General features: G+C 48.1%; 1 protein-coding gene across 1 annotated transcript in view; it reads left to right on the forward strand.

Moving 5' to 3' along the window:
- LOC126536528 (dopamine receptor 1-like) overlaps positions 1-17,671 on the forward strand; it is a 532,420-nt gene extending 514,749 nt beyond the window's left edge. Inside the window, exon 5 of the mRNA XM_050183533.3 lies at positions 16,229-17,671. Within this exon, the coding sequence (XP_050039490.1) occupies positions 16,229-17,581 (1,353 nt within the window). The 3' untranslated portion in view covers positions 17,582-17,671. The remainder of the gene's footprint in view (positions 1-16,228) is intronic.
- Positions 17,672-19,602: the final 1,931 nt, after the last annotated feature.

Raw genomic sequence — 19,602 nt, forward strand, 5'->3', positions numbered from 1 at the left:
GCGAGTCCTCATTTTTTTTTAGTTTGCTTCTTTATTTTATTATTTCTTGTTTCTTGCTATTGTAATATTCATTCATTCATTCATTCATTATTTACAACATATTTTACAACATACGAAAGCATTACTGGACCCATGGCCATTGCAATAGTCATCGATCGAATTGGCATTCACGCAGAAATTTAAAGCTTTTCCGAGCGACAGCACTTTTGTTTTCACCATTACAAAGTTGACAAGACAACCACGGACAGGTCGCTTGCGTTCCCGCATTGGGTCGGAAATTGCACCGATCCGTCTTTCAGAGGACAGAGGGTACAAGACGGATGAAGCACACAAACAAAAAAAAAATTGCAAATGACATGAGAAAGCTGTAGCAAAAAACTGCTTGTCTGTTTCTTCTTTTTTTTTATAGCGGAAGCGTCACAAAATTTAAGCAAGAGAGAGAGAGGAAGAACACAGATGAAGCGCCTACCGTTACTGTGAGATCACTAATTCTTTCTAAGACAATGATAAGCTAATTATTTCTCTCTGCATATTTTCTGACTAATAAGGAGAAAATTCTAATGAAATTCGATTTGGTCGACCAGTGATGCATTAGCTATAGACTACACAAGGCAATATTTTTTAGAAACTTATAAACGATTAGCGCATAAATCAGTGAATACTTTCATTGTCCGTACGATAATTTGACATAACGTTTATTAGCGTTATCTCAAGTGACAGCAAGAAGGCTGATGAATGTGGACAAAAATTATCGTTAGAATAACCAAGCGATCGACTTTCAGACTTTCATACCGCTTCTTTTTTCTTCATTGGGATTTAACCTTGTTTGTTTGTTTGCAAATATCGCCACCTTAGCAGCACAGTTTCAAAGAATTCTACTGCAGAAATTTACAGTAAGAACTGGGAAAGAAATGCTAAAACCCCGGCCTACGTTTAACATACACGGTCAATCTAGTACTCTATTTGCATATCTAATCAATATCACCGTTTAATGAAAGCATTGCGTAAATCTGTCTAGAAAAGTGCCCTGACGTATACCCGTGCAACGGGGCGAAGCGCAATCTATACATTGTGATTCATGGCCCTCAGCGCTATAATATCTTCCGCGTTACGTCCATTAGCTCTTCGGCAAAGACGTCGGCCTTGTTTCGCCCCTCAACTCCGCCGTGTCTCGCCCATCCCTTCACGAAGAGGATATGGAAAGATGTTGCGGAAAAGCACGGCGAAGGTACGTTGGAGGTAATTTCGAACGCGGTGAAATTTGCAAAAGGCGTATGCCGTCCAGGATTATATAACACCGCTTTCTTTTCCACGATGACTCATTGCGGGGATGAACCACCTCGCGGAAAACCGCTGCCGTGGGACCCGTGCGCCTCCATGTACTGTAGAAGAACGAGTTCGCCCGTTTTTCGTTACGAATGCGAAAGCGCGAGATGGCCATCGCGTTCCGGGATACCCCCCAAGGCTACAATAAAGCTGGTCATGGTGGTTCAACTGGTGGCATTTGAATAACTACCGCCTAATTCATTTCCACGTCGTTTGAATTTCATTACGCAGCAGCTGGTTCTGTGCCGACGACCGCGAGCGAAAAAGGTGCGTATACGAAGAATAACCCGCGGTAATGCCTCGTTCCTCTTATTGCTTCGAGGAACAGAGGGGCACTGTGGAACGTTATAAAAAAAGAAATGGAAAGGAAAGAGATGAGCACCACTTCCCACACCAAAGCGGCAGGCAATATATAATAAGAGGTTACGGGACAGAACCCTAAGAGGAAGATGAAGCTACGAAAGCTGCCAGCCTCTTCGTGCTTGAGCCTCAACTGTAGAGCCGTTGCGTTTAGAGTGGTGGCAGTGAGCACCGTATTCACCGAATATTACGTGATCTTAAAAAGCAGCTTAGCAGCTTACCCCCCCCCCCCCTCCCCTTCTTTTGATTCATAAAGAACACTGGAAAAGCTCTAGTACCAGTCAAACGACAAAAAACTTCTGCGCACCGCTATAGTAGGCTTCCTTGCAATCTGAAAAGTTATCTCGATCCAACGCACCGTGGGAATCGATGGTACGTGAAGTACCTTGCAGACAGCTATCCAGCATTGTTTGGGGTTCTGCAAAACGTTACGAGATATGGCCAACATGTTTACGTAAGGCTAGCAGTAGTGTACGTATACTTCGGGAGGACTGACTGTTGGGCTAGTGGGACATGCGTTAAAATTATGGTACATAAGCGCAAATATAATAACCGACACAAAGAACAAGGTAGACAAGAACGGGTGCGACAAGGGCGAACAAAGTGGACAAGAGCCCGTCCTTGTCCACTTTGTTCTTAACGTCCGCTATTAATTTGCTCTAATCTACGATGATTATGGCAGTAGTGCGCGCGACGCGACCACTTTTGAAGATACGGTCACTTTTGAGAGATTTTGCGTGACTAGCGACTGACGCGTCGGCGCCGACAAGCGACACCATCCTCCATGACACACTGCCAAGCACGGTGTCCTGTAACACTGGGCCAAGAAGGCTGTCGCCCGTTGACACCAACGCGTCCGGTGCTATAGTCGAGCAAGAGAGAGAGAGATGCAAATAAGAGAAAGGCAGGGAGGTTAACCAGACTTAAAACCTCCGGTTTGCTACCCTGCACTAGGGGAAGGGAACGGGGAAGTAAAGACGGAAAGAAGAGCGTGACAAAAATAAAAGCGTGAGAAAAAAAATATGAAAAGGGACGAAATGGGGTCATTATAGTCTTTCTAATAGGCCACTGTCACGTAGAATTGTCAACAAAGCCTTGACCGACTTTTGCTGCGACGATAGTTCACGTAGGCATTCCAAAACTGACTGTTCTGAAAGTGGCCTGTCATCAAGGCGTGCCAACGCGGTCGCTAGTGACAGCCGGTGCGCGCTGTATTGAGGACAGTGGCAAAGCACGTGTTCGAGCAAAATTCTCGCGAAAGTGATTGTATCCTCGAAAGCGAACGGCCGTTAATAGCGCACTTGCATGTGGCAACAGACGCGCGCGGTCCTGCAGATCAGTCAGTTTGTGAGAAAGACAGGCGACACATTCCCGGTTAGGGAACCCTCCGCGAAGTGCCTTTTACCGAGGACCATGCGATTCCCAGCCAATCCGTCATAGTGGGTATGCGCCACTCGTTCAGGGAAATCAAGTCGACGCGTATACAGCGCCCAATGCGAGCATTATCCGCCAGCTTGCGCAAAGTGGCCATGGTGTAATCAGGCCACGGTCACTTTGCGCGAGAGAGGAATAATACATTGCGAACATTGCGTTCTTCATAGTGAGTATCACTCGCTTGCTTATGGGTTAACGTAACTTACATCTAAAATTACCCCTGTAATAAATATCACGAGGGAACAAAAAAACATTGACAGTCACTTAGCATACGCCAAAGAGGGTGATGGCGAAAGCCTGCGCGCTCGAGAGACAGTCATTAAATTACTTGACGTTCTCATTCGAATGCGTTGTTACCTCTTATCTTCTCCTACCAAAGGTCGTGGGTTAGAGTGCCTTAATTGACGCTGCATTAATAAACTGTGCCTTAATTAACTTCGCCTTAATTAACACCACAATTTGACTTCAATCAACAGTTAAGGGTTCGACTTCGACCGAAGATCGCGGGTTCGAGTGCCTGAATCAACTCTACATTAATTGTCTGCGCCTTTCTTTCTTCTTTTTTGCATGATGAGCGGCATCGGAGCCAGCTGTGGAAGAAAGCTATGATGAGCGCGCGAGAAGTGGCACGAGCGCGTGTCTGCGCGAGACGAGCTCACATGACTTTCTGTACCGCACGCCACGTTTTCAAGGTCACTATATGATGAGGAATTCAAGGCTTTCGCCGTCATATAGCGGCCACAGTATAGCCATTACAACGCTCGTTTTCAAAGCATGAGATCGTTCTTTGAGTCTTAGGTACAGAATAGCCGTTCTGTAGGCGCGTTTTTGGCTTCCAGAATCGCATAAAGAATACATCTTCTGACCGCCACTTATGAATCTGGGCAATTCTTCTCACCATTAAAATTACAGCACCAAGTGATGCGAAGTGCCGCGGCAGGATGGAAGGACTTGTGAATACCCAGGTAAAAGAAGGGCAAGAAAAACGTCTCGAACGCAACCATTGTGAACAAATTTCGAACGTCAACCATGAAAAAAAATACCGTATGTCTGTCAACTGTAAGCAACATGTTGTTTTATTGCTGATAACTTTGGGTTCTGCGTACTCGCTTTCTTTGTTAGTAAGCCAACAAAGAAAAGCATACTTTATTCAGCCGCGTCGAAGACCACGTGAAATTGAAATGCTAAAAAATACATTGTACGATCAGTACATTTTATTTTATAAGAAAAAGATGTCTTCATTTTATTTCCGAGCACAAAGGAAACCTTTCGCGGCCATACATGTTTTCTGCGTTTCATTTATTCAAATCCCTCCCTCCCTGTCTCTTACATAATAATCCAGGTCCCCTGCATACATTGCCAATGCACGTAATTATCTACGAGTACTATTTTTGTACCTTGGCAACTTTCCCCTCACCCGAGAAAAGAAGCAGAAGAAACAGCGACAACAAGGCGCCAATCGAACTGTTAAGCCATTTTTTCACTTAGCACGTTTTCTTTTCTTTTTTTTTCTGTAATGTCCTCAACATCCTTGCTAACTCAGCGCAGGCCTGAGTAGGGCACCCTTTAACGGTATCTGTACAGTTTCGTCGTGATTATGCGCGTATGCATCGCGCGTTTCCACTTCACGGCCGAGAGCATTCATTTAGATTAAATCCAAGGCCCGGTCCTTTCATCGGCGTATCGTCGCATGCGAAGGGCTACCGTTTAGTTCTTCACTGAAGCACCGCCAGCCACAACCAGCGCCTTAAAGAGATTTGTGCTCGCGATCCCGCTGCCGTGGTTCCACCGCGAACGCAGCTTCGGATCGGCACGCTCGACTGACGCACGAGGCCAAAGAAAAAAAAAAACGAGGCAAAAGCAGACAGAAGGGAAACGCGAAACAAAACTGAAAAGATCCCGTGGCGGAGGCAAAAGCTCCTAGTTATACCGTTTGTCTCGACGATATCATACTCTCCCTCGAGGGGCAATGGGTTCCCAAAGACCTATCAGTGCTTGGAATACCCAAGTTGGCCTTTGGCGGTTTCTGTCGCCGTCACCGTGCTCGGCCCTTCGAGAAGATCGCTTCCAGACCCTGGTCACGCGCCTCTGCGGCCTCGCAGGGTAGTCAGCCGGCAGTTTGTTCGCAGCTGCCTGTTTCTCTCCACGGGACGGCCGATGCTCGGTGCGGCGTGAGCACGGCTCGACGTGTTTCCCCACGCAATGTGTCTCATTCGCAGCGCTTCCTTTCGGTTCTATGAGCTGCCTCTTGCCTTCTTTCGCTTCTTTCCTTTCTTGCCATTTCACAACGCGATGCTTCTGTGCATACTGATTACTGGTCCTAGTTTGTGGGCGTGTCTCGTTCTTTTGCTCGTTACGAGGTGGCTTGAAATACTAGTGTAAGTCGGGCGGAAGGGGGGTGTCGTAATCAATGCAGAACTTGTAGCGCATATAAGGGATCTTTTGCGACCGAGTGAGTGAGTGAGTGAGTGAGTGAGTGAGTGAGTGAGTGAGTGAGTGAGTGAGTGAGTGAGTGAGTGAGTGAGTGAGTGAGTGAGTGAGTGAGTGAGTGAGTGAGTGAGTGAGTGAGTGAGTGAGTGAGTGAGTGAGTGAGTGAGTGAGTGAGTGAGTGAGTGAGTGAGTGAGTGAGTGAGTGAGTGAGTGAGTGAGTGAGTGAGTGAGTGAGTGAGTGAGTGAGTGAGTGAGTGAGTGAGTGAGTGAGTGAGTGAGTGAGTGAGTGAGTGAGTGAGTGAGTGAGTGAGTGAGTGAGTGAGTGAGTGAGTGAGTGAGTGAGTGAGTGAGTGAGTGAGTGAGTGAGTGAGTGAGTGAGTGAGTGAGTGAGTGAGTGAGTGAGTGAGTGAGTGAGTGAGTGAGTGAGTGAGTGAGTGAGTGAGTGAGTGAGTGAGTGAGTGAGTGAGTGAGTGAGTGAGTGAGTGAGTGAGTGAGCTGGGCAGTCGTTCGCTTGGTAGGAAGTCATTAAGTAATATAACAGTCAGTCGATGAGCGAAATTACCATAATACCGAAAATTGCTAAGGAAGCTGATAAAGCTTCCGAACAAGCATCTTTGTGTGGGGTAGGCTTCCTTCATACGGCGCGCCTACTCCCTGTGTTTGAGCGTGTACGTATGAAGGCTATATTGGGCGGCGCAGTCGTGCTTCGTGGAGCGGGAGCTGCTTAAACCACATCAAAGGAATAAATAAAGCCGGAAAACTTTCGCTACGAACCCAGTTACTGCAAGTACTCATGTTCTTCAACGGTTCACTTAATCAACGGTTCAACGGTAGCACTGGGCCTTACTAGCGCCCAGTGCTACCGCTACATGTAGCTGTCGAAGTAGGCGCAACTACAGCGTACATTGCGCCGGGCAAACTACTGTCGTTAACTTATTGCGTCTTACTCTCTTTCTATTTGTCTCTGGTAGTAAGTAAAGAAAAGACGAATGAAACTAATCCCGATATTGGAATTTTTGGGGCAGCTCTCCTGGTTCTTCATCAACACGAGAAGCTTAGCGCAGAACAAGAAACAGACCTCGTCGAGCAATAGTACGGCTTAAAATTGATGTACTCACCCCGCCGCGCTTGACTTGACGGCGCAGTTTTGTTCCCCCTCTCTATTATTGCTTTTTTCATCGCCAAGCAGCTAGGGAAGGACGATGGAGCGTTAAAACGGCACTCTAAAATTGTGGTCCGAGACCGGCTCCGATATTGCTTCCGTGTTAAAACCTTGCGCGGTAGCAGTGACAATCAGCGAAAGCGAACTCCAGAAAACCATTTGTCTCTTCCAACTGCTGTACGTTGCACCACCGTACTAGTATTAGTAGTACATTTGGCGGTGACGCGCATCGGTCCTCCGCCTTTAATAAAGCGTCGTGTAAAGTTTCACGTTACCTGAACTTGTCTCGAGACAAACAAAACTGCAAGCTGTAAGGTTGCACTTGCGTGCGTGCGTGTGCGCTGGCCCCCCAGTGGCGCAGCCAGGAAATCTTTCCTGGAGGGGACGGACGAGCGACAAACTGCTTGGTCTGCGGTTGCCCTGATCCATCATTTTAAATAATATCTTCCATTTTTACACTTCTTCATCTTTCTTTCTGAAAAGCAGGAAAGGTTTACGCCCCTTCCGGTGGCATATTTGTCAGCCTGCTCCTTCGTATCCTTCTTTCGCTGTAATAAATGTTCTGAAGTGGAGAAATGTGGTGTAATAATTTTCAGCTTACAAAAGGTTGCTAAGAATTGAAATAATAATAATAATAATAATAATAATAATAATAATAATAATAATAATAATTCTCACCAAGTCGCGTAACAGCTCACTAGCACGCCAGCTAACAATCTTAGAATAAAGCGAAGAATCTATCAAATCTGAAATTCCTCTTTTTTTGTGATGGTAACTATGCAGACACGTCATGAGAATTTCCGCCTTTGCCGCCGCCGTGATGTTCTTTATAAAGTACGAGTGCGATAAGCTCGAGCCGCCTGCACGGCGTATGCTGCGGTTGCGAAGGCAAGCGTACGAGGGTGAGCCGAGAAAAGGATGGTGGTGGCTTGAGGCACGCAGTCTTTCTGGGCGCTCATTGATGGAGGTCACGTGATCGAGTGCACGCCAAGGCCGATCCAAATGGGTGATGAAGCCTTGGGCGAAAGGTGGTCCAGAATCAATCGTAACCGACATGAGCAAGGGAGCAGCTATTGAAGCACGACTGTGTGAGGAGGGAACAAACTGAGAAAGAGGGAAAACCGTTTCTTAATGAGAAGGCAGAGTTCGATTTCATTCAACGAAAATAAGAATTACTAATCAATGTTAGATATGTTTAGCGAGGAAAAAGAAGACAATTCTCTTTTCCTTTATCATTAAGACTAAATATTTCTTTTCCAGCACCCGATAAAAAAAGAAGACGGGGAGGGGGGGGGGAGGGGGGCGTTCACATCGCTATCAGCTGCAATGCAATGCAGCTCTTGAAGTGTGCAGAAAGGCGCGCTCGTGAAGTTTGCCTCCTGCTAAACAGTCCCCTCAGGCGTTTTGTTGTTTTCGCTCGTTAACGTTTTGTCTGAATTCTGGTGGCGCGGTGTTGGCGAGCTCTGTTTCATCGTTATTCTACTTGTTCAGTCAAACGTAGTGAGTTACGACCACCAGATAATAGTTTAGCTGCCTTTGTGCGGCTGCGCTGCCCGACGGGGTTGGCGTCCGACGATGTGACCAGCATTAAACGCCCAAGTCTTTCTTCTGTGCGCGAAGGAACGATGTCTTGAGCATGGTGAACCCGTACGACCGACATTTTGCTGCATCGTTTTGCATGCTAAAAAGCTCGAAACGTCCATCAAGTCAAATTGCGGGGCACGTGAGAATACACGGTGAAGCGAGCGGCAGCGCGAAGCGTTCGATCCCCGCTGCCAGTGCTCTTCATGACGACATTGTTGAGACAGTGAACATGCTCGAAGTCATCGAGTGAGATCCTTTGATGTTTGTGTGCGCGTTACACCGCACCTGTTAACTTAATTAGTAAGCGAAAGTTTACCACAGTTTAAACTACCGATGTCTAATGTTTTGTGTCGCTATCAATGCTTCGCCTTTCGGGAGAAACTGCTACTTTTCTTTTTTTCTTCACCAAGCTCGATGTCGCCCAAGGCAAGCTTGACAAACTCGTAAAGTTCCTCGGTGGACGCGTGGTATAGGGATCCTTGTTATCGCTATAGCATTGTTTTAAATGCAAGTGCCACATTACACCGCATACGGTTGTCTATACTCTTCTTGGCCTCCTTCCATTTAGACAAAAACTGGCAAGCGCGAGCCCGTAAATCCACAAAGCCAGGCACGGTTACGCACCAGCACGGTGTGAAACCAACTTCTTCGATGTGGTTGTGATGCGTGCGTTTTCAGCCTAACAAGGTTCGTGAGTGTTCCGGCGAGATATGTCCAGCCGTGCTTTCTCTCGTAGTGGTGAATAGCCCCCGAAATATTGCGGCATATTGCAATGCGGTAACAAAAACGCGACCGACATTCAATGGCACGAACAGTGCAGATTTTCACGTGCGCCAAGCCGAGCACCCTGACAAGTCCTGACATGTATTTCGCAGCAGATACTGGATGTAGCAACTCCCTAAAGCAAACTGGTCTCTTGCAGACAAATATGGGCTATATAATTTGTACAGCTTTCTCTACATTGCGTGTAACAGAGGCGTTTCTGCAGGGAACTGGCGGAAGTTATTGATGACATAACGTTCAAGTAACGGTCGCCCGTGGAGTTTTCTGTATATATATATATATATATATATATATATATATATATATATATATATATATATATATATATATATATATATATATGGCAGCGTAAATACTTACTTCGACGCGTGTTGTTTATTAATGCCAACCGGAAGCGACCAACACATGAAGCAGGTTTAGGTTAGTGCAGTTGAGTAAAAGTGAACGTTTCAAACCCGCTTTCAAACTCGCCAACATGCGACTCCGACTGACCACAGAACAGCAATAAACCGCTTTATTGCATTTGACTTATTGCCTTCTGGTGCTTCGCTTAGATAAGCAACTACCTGTCACTCAGAAGGATGGTTTGCTGGGCGAGTTGGTAAGGTGTTGTTGACTTAGGCAGCGCGAATTAACATGGACACTTTTTGATGCCTTAACAAAAATCAGGTCACTACCGGTCCATGTATGAACGGTCTGGCTTTTTTTAGAAAGACACACCGAAACTATTACAAGGTTCACTGCAAGTGCTCATCAACTTTCTACCTTTACACAATAACGTAAGAAAAAAAAAAGACTGTATATCACAGGCACGCGTGTTATGAGTATACGCTCCCAACGTTATTCGCCGCGATGCCGTATATCGTTTCCGTAGGCTGTTATGATCGGCCAGCGAGGGTTCTAACCACGCCCAGCCCACTGCGACGAATCGTTTCGTGAAGCCAACAATGCGCCCCTTCGGATAGCGCTACGGCACCAGTACGGCTAGACACGTTTGGTGGACCGAGTATTGTTAGCTAGTTCGCTGTCGCCTGCACGTACCAATTGGAGTACGAAAACTCCTGAAAAAGGGTGTCCTACGGCGCTCCCCCGCGGTGTCCGGTAATCCTCACGGTAGTTTGACATACGCGGCAGCTAATGACGGAGTCAGCTCTGAAATCAAGACGCACTAGCTTGAGTCAAGCGTGACAACCCCTGTCTACGAGGCCCCACTCCGTCGGTGTGTTCAGTGAAACAAAAGTGCGGAAGTGAGTGTGTGAACGATCGCCCTCAAAGGCTTTGAACGCTCCGACTGGACGAAGGTTGGACAGCAGGGAGGACAGGGGAGTTTTAAGCAGCCGTTTTCGGCTTCTGTGTGTGCTTCGTTTTCAGCCATGCTAGACCGATGAAATGTAACGGTCTCCACCCTTCATGCAGATATTGTAAATAAATCCCGTATTCCTCGTCCTCGACGAAAACAAGTTCCTCCCTTCAACAACGTCCTTAGCGTGGATGAGTCGGACGACGGCATGGGCCAGCTACCCCTTTTATTATGCAAGAAAGAGGTGAGGCGTGCAGACAGGACACAAGAGCTGAGGACACAAGCTGAGCTAGTCGTCCCAACTAGCTCAGCTTTCTGTCTTTCTAATACCCCTTTGACATGCCCTACCCCAACTCTTACAAGGCATTTCCTGTGGAGCTCCACGATAATTATTATCACTTCATGGAGTGAGTGATAGAGCGAGGGAGGGAGGGAGGGAAGTCAACGTCCACAGATTACGATCAATAATGCGCGTCGAGAGAGCTTTATAAATATATCTAGTCATTTTTTACACTCACGCTATTTTTGACAACTTCTCATAAGAGTGTTTTGATTGCAATCGTTCGTAAAGCAACAGCAAGGCACTCACAAATATGTAAACGGATGCGGCGTTTCCTGAGCTCACAGGCTGAAAGTTTGAAATGAGAAATGGGTGAATATGATAATAAAATATAATATCGGTTGTTATTATTACGGACAAAGCAAAAGGAGGGCAAATTACTAGAACGCGCACCAGAACCAGCACACTATACAACATATACAAATAGTACCGAAGGTGATATGTTATCTATAACGAGACCTTGCACATAGTCCATGCATCCACGGCATTGTGACACTGCTAGGCCAAAAAAAAAAAATGTCACATCTTTTTGCTTCTTTCTCTTTTTTATGGTAGAGAAAATATAACCACAACAAAACGTAAGTGCGAGACGTCCTTATTTTACCTTTGTTTTACATCTACACTGTAACTCTAAATCTCTCTCCAAAGTGCTGTCCAATCCAAAGAAATAGAGGGGGGTGGAGAATGGTACGCGCAGTTCGCCGCCCCGTATAACCGTTGCACATTACAAATGGCGCTGGAGCAGGCAAACTTCGCTAAAGGCTCTCTCCAAAGCCACAAGCAGAAGGGATCTAGGACTACTCGGGGATGCGTAGCCGTAATTCAAAAGACAGCCTGCGAGTGCTGTGTACTTAAAGTGTCCCGACTTTTAAGATTCGCTGACGTTCAACAAATCCACTACAGCCCTAGGCTCCCGCGCACTCCTCGAAGCTCTCCATTTGTTCTTCGTTGCGTTTCTTTCTTTAGCTCGGATTATGTGCGCACTTAAACAGTCGAGCTAGCTATCCCACTACCGGGATACAGCTAATGTTTCTGGGACGCTTTTCCCAACCGAAATCTACGCAAACCCCGTCTCCCCTCAGCGCCTGCTTTGCGTGAAAGGGTGAAACTGCTGCTGCGCGCACTTTGTCTTCTCTTGTCTTTGTTCGTGCCGTTCTTTCTTCGTGCTCCAGTGCAGAGCAGTTTGTTCCCGACTCGGAGCCTGCTCAGCTAATAAGCCTCCCTGTCTTTCCGTCGTCTTATTCACTCTTTCTCTCATCGCAGCCCTTGCTCTACTATAGTAGATATTTCCATTTTTTTCTCTCTCTCTCTCTAGTCTATTAAGGAAGCTTTTCTTTGCGAACCTCGCCTGGTTTCGTGAACGTGGCTACGGCCTGGCTGTTCTCTTGCCGAATAGGCCAGCCAATCACAGCGGAGCGTGCGGCGCTGGGTTCCTTCCGCCATCGCTAGATGGCGCTTGTCTCTGCGCATCCGCGGAGAATACGAAGATGTCTACCCAGCTGCCGATTGTGGGCTCAGGGCCATGGCTTCAGAACCAGTGGCCAGCTGAGGCTCTCAGAAACGACACAGGGTGCTAGAGCCAATAAAGCGACAACCTTTACCGCCCGAAGCCCCAGACCAACTGAACTGCTTGCTGGTTCCGTTCCTCGCGCTCCGGCCCCAGGCTAGCTGAGCGTGGCACTGGCGTATGAGCGAAGCCCAGGTGGTGATGATGGAGGCACAGCGGCGCAGCCATGCTGCCGGCATCCCCATACAGTTCAGGCTCCTTTGGACTCCTTGAAGCCCTTGGGTTCAGGGATAGCAGGGGGAAAGTAAACTTATCTGCAATAGAGATTAGTGAGAGGCGTTTGGAGGTTTGGTGGCAGAAAAGTAGGCTGACCCCAAACGGAGGTGTACAAACACGAAGTTCCTTGTAGTGGTGCAGAAAGTTTGATGCAGGAAATTGTTTGTGTGCGTTGTTTTCTGTTTATTTTTCTTTCAGAACGATAGGTAGGACATAAGGCAAATTAAGAACACGAAATTGGTGGCGCATCCCACTACCCCGTTTCAAAGGGGACGCTCATAGCATCCATCCATCCGCGGCAGTGGCACGCTGGCCGTGTGGGGGAAATAAAAAAAGAAAGAACCAGAAAGCTCGTGTTTGCGCATCTGCGGCAGCGCGGTAATGAGGAAGCAAATGCTTCTTGCGGATATAATGGAATGGATTCGGATTGCGCTACATACGTATGCGTATGCTGCCTCTGAAACCATGATGCGTTCAAGGTGTCAGTCGTATACTCGCTAGTATAGACAATAACTCCGCTTGCAGAAGGCCCGCTATAATTTCTGTACGCCTGTCCGTCCGTCCCTGCGTGTGTGTGTGTGTGTGTGTGTGTGTGTGCGTGTGTGTGTGTGTGTGTGTGTGTGTGTGTGTGTGTGTGTGTGTGTGTGTGTGTGTGTGTGTGTGTGTGTGTGCGCGCGCGTGCGTGCGTGCGTGCGTGCGTGCGTGCGTGCGCGCGCGCACTCCTATTTCAACTCTTTATGTACCCAAACGAAGCTTTGCTGTATAAAGATTCCAACTCGTTCGATCTGCAGCATTTTTTTCCTCCTCTTTGTACGTCCCCCTCTCCTGCTTCCCAGTAGGGTAGCAAACTGGAATTTGAATTCTGGGATTTCACGCAATAATTTTCATCACCAGGGTATCCTTAACGTGCCCCCACTGCACGGGGCACGAGCATTTTTACATTTGGCGTTCATTGAAATGTGGTCGCCGCGGCCGGGATTTAATCCCACGAGCTCGTGCTTAGCAGCACAACACCGTAGCCGCTAAGCCACCATGGGGGGGTCAAATTGGAATTTGTCTTCTTTAATATATTAAACAGAACATAGGACAAATGCAGGGATGCATCCCTGCCTTTCTCCTTTTTTTTATTTCTCTCTATAGAGTTTGCTGTTTTCCCTTTAATACGACCCCATTTGTTTTTCGCTGGTTCTGTGTGCGCATTTGGGTTCCATGAATTAATTTTGTTTTCTTTCTAAAATTTTTGTTTACCCGTAGTCTACATCCACCTATGCATCGGGCAATAAAACCGTGCAGAAGGAGCTACCAGCATCTCGATTAGTGCCCCAAGCGTCTCTGTTCGCACCGAATTAGTTTTCTTATTTTTTATTGCTTCGTTAACCGGGGCTGAAAAACAAAAACGAGTGTGTGGGTCCAATTCCCATGAAAAATGACGCCTACTGGAAAGGAACGCCCTCGTATATTGCACTTGCCTCAACGTGACCATGCGTAAGTGAGGGCCTACGTTGGTGCGCGTGGGGAGGGGGAGGGGGAGGGGGGAGGGATAAGGGAAGTGTGTGTGCGTTCACGCATGCGTGTGTGTCAAATATGGTAGCATTTATTCATACATGTGCCCATTGGTACGTTAATCCGTGTAATGCGTGTGGTATGCGTGGACGCGTTTTGTCTGTGTTTTCTTTACTGCGCCATCGAGCGAGGTTGCGTCTTCCTTGCCATCCGCAGAAAAAAACGAAGACCCAGCGCGTCACTGCTTCGACGGTTTCCGCGCTCATACTGCCCTCGCCGCGTGAAGAAAATAAGACAAACAAAAAGAAACAAATGCTGCAAAGTCTTACGGAGAGTGCTTATGTACTATACGTCGGTCCAGCGTCCCGCTGTCGCCGTCCTGCCCCGACAGCGCGATCCTAAATCCTTCCCGTGCTGCTGTGATGGGACCCTCACTCTCTGGGACAGGTCGTGACAAATGCTCGGGATGAAGCGGAAATCTGCGACCTTCGCCGGTAAATGGATCCCGCTAGCTAGTAGTCCGTTGCCCCCAGCTGAGGGATGAGAAGGCGACCCCCTTTGTTTATTCTCCTGTCGTTTCCTTCACAATTTATTCATTCCACTTCAGAAACGACCGCTCTTTTTGCAGTGCACCTTGTCCTGTTCATTTATCGTTTAGTTTTGCGCGTTCTTCTATGTTACTCTCCACTTTTGCTCAAGTTAGGAGGTCAGAGGGAGCGACAAAAGAGGGTATTTTAAGCGAGCCTTCAGGGCGGGAATATATATATATATATATATATATATATATATATATATATATATATATATATATATATATATATATATATATATATATATAAGATATAGCGTTGTGCCCTACATTATTGTGTTTTGGTTGCTAGAAAAAAAATTTCTATACACACTACATCATATAGTGTTCAATTCTGCATCTTTAAAAATGCGCAGCATTCATTCTTCCTTCTTTTTCTCTTTTTTTTCAACCTCAGTTTTGATTCGAAATACTCGAAGATTTCAATGTTTATAATCGTGAGACATGTTCAACGAACGTTACTTTAGATGAAATGCACTACGTTCTTTCTTCTTTTTGTTGCTTTTCTTTCATGTTTTTATAGCTTTTGTATATTTTCTTGTTCTGATGTTCCATTGTAAGGTATCGCGCAGAAAATGTCTCCAACTATGGTTTCTGTATGACTGAAGTCTTGAAATTTTTCAAACTTTGCCTACTTACGGTGTGAAATCATAACGTTCTGAGCTGCGAACAGCTAGTGAGTATTTTCATTGTGACATTACAGGCCCGCAGAAGTCAAAGTTTGGCTCTTGTCACCGCATTACGAGGCCAAATGCCGCTTGCTATGCAGGCAAGCTAGAAATCAAAAGCTGTATGTTCGTCAAAATATACTCTGGCGTACGTTCTTAGAAACGCATAGCTTTGATGTAATGGTATCGCTGTATTACCAATAAATCAGACACTTTTTTTAGCAGCGGTTGTGGTCAGGCTGCCTGCATTTGCACACGTAGCTTGCACCTGCTTATTCAGTAAAACAAGCTCCCATAAGTTGCAGGAGGAACTGTACATTTGTGTTCACTGTTTCTTGCTGTGAATCAACCCTCTGTATGACATAACGTACGCGCAGACGTACACAGTTTAACATCGTACGCATTTGTGAGTAAATGAGCATTTAAGGACACAATTACACAATGTCGACGCGAAGACAGCTGCGTGAATATGCTTCCCACTTGACCATGAGAAAACAAGCAGAACAGAGGAAGTCGTGACTTGTACGGGGAGCATTGACTATGAATTGTTTGGGAAACGCTAGTGTGGAGCAGTGGAAATCATGCTAATAAAAGATTGTGTTCAGCAGTTTCAGGTCACCTACATGTTCATGAAGACCAACGCGCACGTTGGAGCTATAACGTCGAGAAATTCCCTATAGATAGTTAATACACTATTTTTGAAAAGGCGCCTGGAGTATTCTAGAAGCCGCATACGTGCGAAAATAAGGAGGCGCTAGTGCGCCTTTCACTGCAATGACTTCTGGTACGTGGTAAATGCTAGCTAGTTAGCTAAGTGCATTCTCCCTGCATTTTGCTTTCCTGCACAAGTGCCAAGTTGTGTAAATAACGGCGTTACGGGGCATTGGCAACTGCATTTTTATCTTTCTACTTAAGCGGCGAGACAGAGTTGGAATCTGAGACGCTGCTGTATGTGTGTATGCGCAGGTGCCCGGGGAGCGGTTGCCGAGCGGGTTCCCCAATGCGAGCTCCTCGGCGGCCATGCAGCCTTCGTCCGCAAGTACCCTGGGCTCGATCGCGAGCGTTCTGCCAACGCTCGAGGCGGCGGCCAACAACACGACGGCTGCGCTACAGGAGGCCGCCGTGCCTTCTTCGGGATACCCATTGGACAGTTGGGACCTTTCGTGCCGCTACATCATCGGCACCTTTTTATTGATCATCATTTTGACCGCCATCACGGGCAACATCCTCGTCTGCCTCGCCATCTACACGGACCGGCGGCTTCGAAAGCTGGGCAACCTTTTCCTCGTCTCCCTGGCCGTGGCCGACCTGCTGGTCTCGTCGCTCGTCATGACCTTCGCCGTCATCAACGACCTCATGGGCTACTGGGCGTTCGGGCCGCAATTCTGCGACATCTGGATCGCCTTCGACGTCATGTGCAGCACGGCGTCCATCCTGAACCTGTGTGCCATCAGCATGGATCGGTTCCTGCACATCAAGGACCCCCTGGGCTATGGTCGCTGGATGACAAAGCGTGCCGTCCTCGGCACCATATGCGGCATCTGGATGCTGTCGGCACTGCTGTCGTTCCTGCCCATCTCACTAGGCTGGCACCGGCCTTACCCCGACTCGCTGCTCGTCGTAAATGGCCTCACCATGTGCGCGTTGGACCTGACGCCCGAGTACGCCGTCACGTCATCGCTCATCAGCTTCTACATGCCGTGCGTCGTCATGGTGGCACTGTACGCCCGCCTCTACCTGTACGCGCGCCGACACGTGCAGAACATCCGCGCCGTCACCAAGCCATGCGTGGTGAACAACAAAGACCCTGGCAGTCCGACCAAGTTCCGTGCCCTCGGCGGCCAGTCCTCTCTGCACGTGATGGACCACAAGGCTGCCATCACGCTCGGGATAATCGTCGGCGTGTTCCTGTGCTGCTGGGTTCCCTTCTTCTGCGCCAACATCGTGGCCGCCTTCTGTAAGACTTGCATCTCCGAGGAGTGCTTCAAATTCCTTACCTGGCTCGGCTACCTCAACTCGGCGCTTAACCCTATCATCTACAGCATCTTCAACACCGAGTTCCGCGACGCCTTCCGGCGAGTCATCACGGCGCACGCGTGCTGCAAGGCCCTCGCCGAGCGTGCCCGAGCGCCCAGCGACCTATCGTACCGCACCAAGCGAAGCACCATCTGCGAGACCCCGCGCGCCAACAGCCTGGCAGCGGTCAACTGCCGCCACAACAACGTGGCGGCGGCCAGCGAGCGTATCTCGCTCCGGGCAGAGGTCGACACTCGGGTCGAGATCAGCATCAAGAGCATCGGAGAGATATCGGACATATAGCAGTGACGCACCTGAGAGCTGGCGCACCACGCCGTATAACGCTGTCCTCGTTTAACGACCACCACCCGCCTTCGAACGCGCCCGTCAGACCTGTCTGCCGGAGGAATTTTGACGACGCCTTTTACGATGGGCGAGGACGCCTGTACGCCTTCTGGCCGATGCTTGAACCTACGGATGAACTGTAGGCCACGCCATGGCAATGCCGCGAACGGCGTGCACAGGCCACTACTTATATGAGCCGAGCAGAGTGTTATGTCTGCACCCTTAATTTATTCCACGGGCCACACGTGCGGGGACCGGGAGGGCCTGCATTCGCCATACTACCTCATCATTTTGTGCGCCGCCATCTTCCTCTTGAGGAGGAGGGACGTGGGCCTCCGATTGACTCGCAACTCAGCGCCATCTTACGCTGGACTGGCTGACTGCAACATGCGCGTTAGTTGTGAGCAAACTTGCTCCTCGAGATCAGGACTACGCTCAGCAGATGACGATGACCGTGAGCTACTGCACTCCTCGGCAAAAAGAGTTGGTTGACGCAAAATACGACAAATGGCTGCTCTGTAGTCTCAATGTGTGCTGTTCATGAGAGCAGCATCTCTCAGTGAAGTGCATACCATGCGGTGAACATTCCGTTTGGCTTGACTGTTGTCATCCAACGATCGCAATGCGCCCCCTTTAGACGATTCGCGTTGTCGTCAAAAGCAGCGCCTTTCATCGGCGAAATCTATACTGTCCTAGTCGGCTGGTAGCGCACAAACGCGCACGCGCACACTTAATACACCCCCGGTCACAGGCGGCCCAGCTTTTTTGAGAGCCCCCCCGACAATCGGTCACACGAGCCTGAATCACACGTATGGACATCACACGGAAACGGAGACGTACAGAAATCTATACAGGACAGCTGCGAACGACACTGTCGCGTTCGCAGAGTTGTGCCTACTCAGCGACGAGTTTCAAGCCGCCAAATGCCTTGTTCCCCGTCAGCTTCCTTCTGTCTTCGACACAAGCCACTTTCTGTACGCTACAAAAGTGAGCGTCTTCAATAGTAGCGAAAGTGTTCCATGTACGCAGCACGGACGCGCGGCGCTATTAAATTCGCTCGTCACTCGCCTAAGCAGAACTCGTCATCGCGCTAAACACCGACCTGTAGTTCATAACTATAGTCATAACTGTAAATATAACCTTGTTAAGATCGACGTCAGGTGCACAATATCGAATATCCAAATGATAACCATTCTACGAAACGGACCTAAATTAGTGATATGCGCGTGAGGTAGAGCGGAACGAATTTACTGCCCGATGCCGGAACAAACAACATTAGCCCCTTGAAAAAACAGAGCGAATTTTGTTGCGACGCCTAGTATGACGTCGATGAGGTAGAAGGTCTTCCTCTTCTTTGTGGTCCGTCCGAAGAGAGCAGGAGCCGCATTCTGCAACCATTCTTATTTTTCGGTTTATTACTTTCGGTCAATGCCTTGAGTGCATTCAGTTCGAAGCTACGACTTCAAAGACAGAACAAAAAGAGACGTGGGTGTAAAGGCGAAGACCAGTTTTTGGGCCACGCTTAAGTGGCCAACCGGAAGCTTACGCGATGGAAAGAAATCCATAGCTGGGTCACTTTCCGGCCGCGTTGTTCTGGCATTGCATAACTATCCGGCGCACTTAAATGACACGTAACAGAAAGCCGGCATCGCATTCCATATTTCATAATGCGAAAACATCGCCGAAGTAAATAGTTTCAGAACACGGCTCCTGTTTCATTATTTTATACTACGCTTGTCACAGAGTAGTAACAGGTGACGTCCGCGGAGTGCTAGTTTCCGCCAGCCATTACATGCGAAAGGAACCCTCACGCTTGGAGGAAGGGAACCCGGGATGTCACCTCATATGACGTCACGGCGTGTGGCTTCACGCCGCAATCCAGCCTGATAAATTTTTCCGTAGCTGTAGTCTCTAACATTTGAACAACCCAACATCCCCTCCTCCTTTTACCTTCTGTCTCCTCTAGTCTGCATCAGCAG

Source organism: Dermacentor andersoni, chromosome 4 (assembly GCF_023375885.2).
Source record: "Dermacentor andersoni chromosome 4, qqDerAnde1_hic_scaffold, whole genome shotgun sequence".
In the NCBI taxonomy this organism is placed as follows: domain Eukaryota; kingdom Metazoa; phylum Arthropoda; class Arachnida; order Ixodida; family Ixodidae; genus Dermacentor; species Dermacentor andersoni.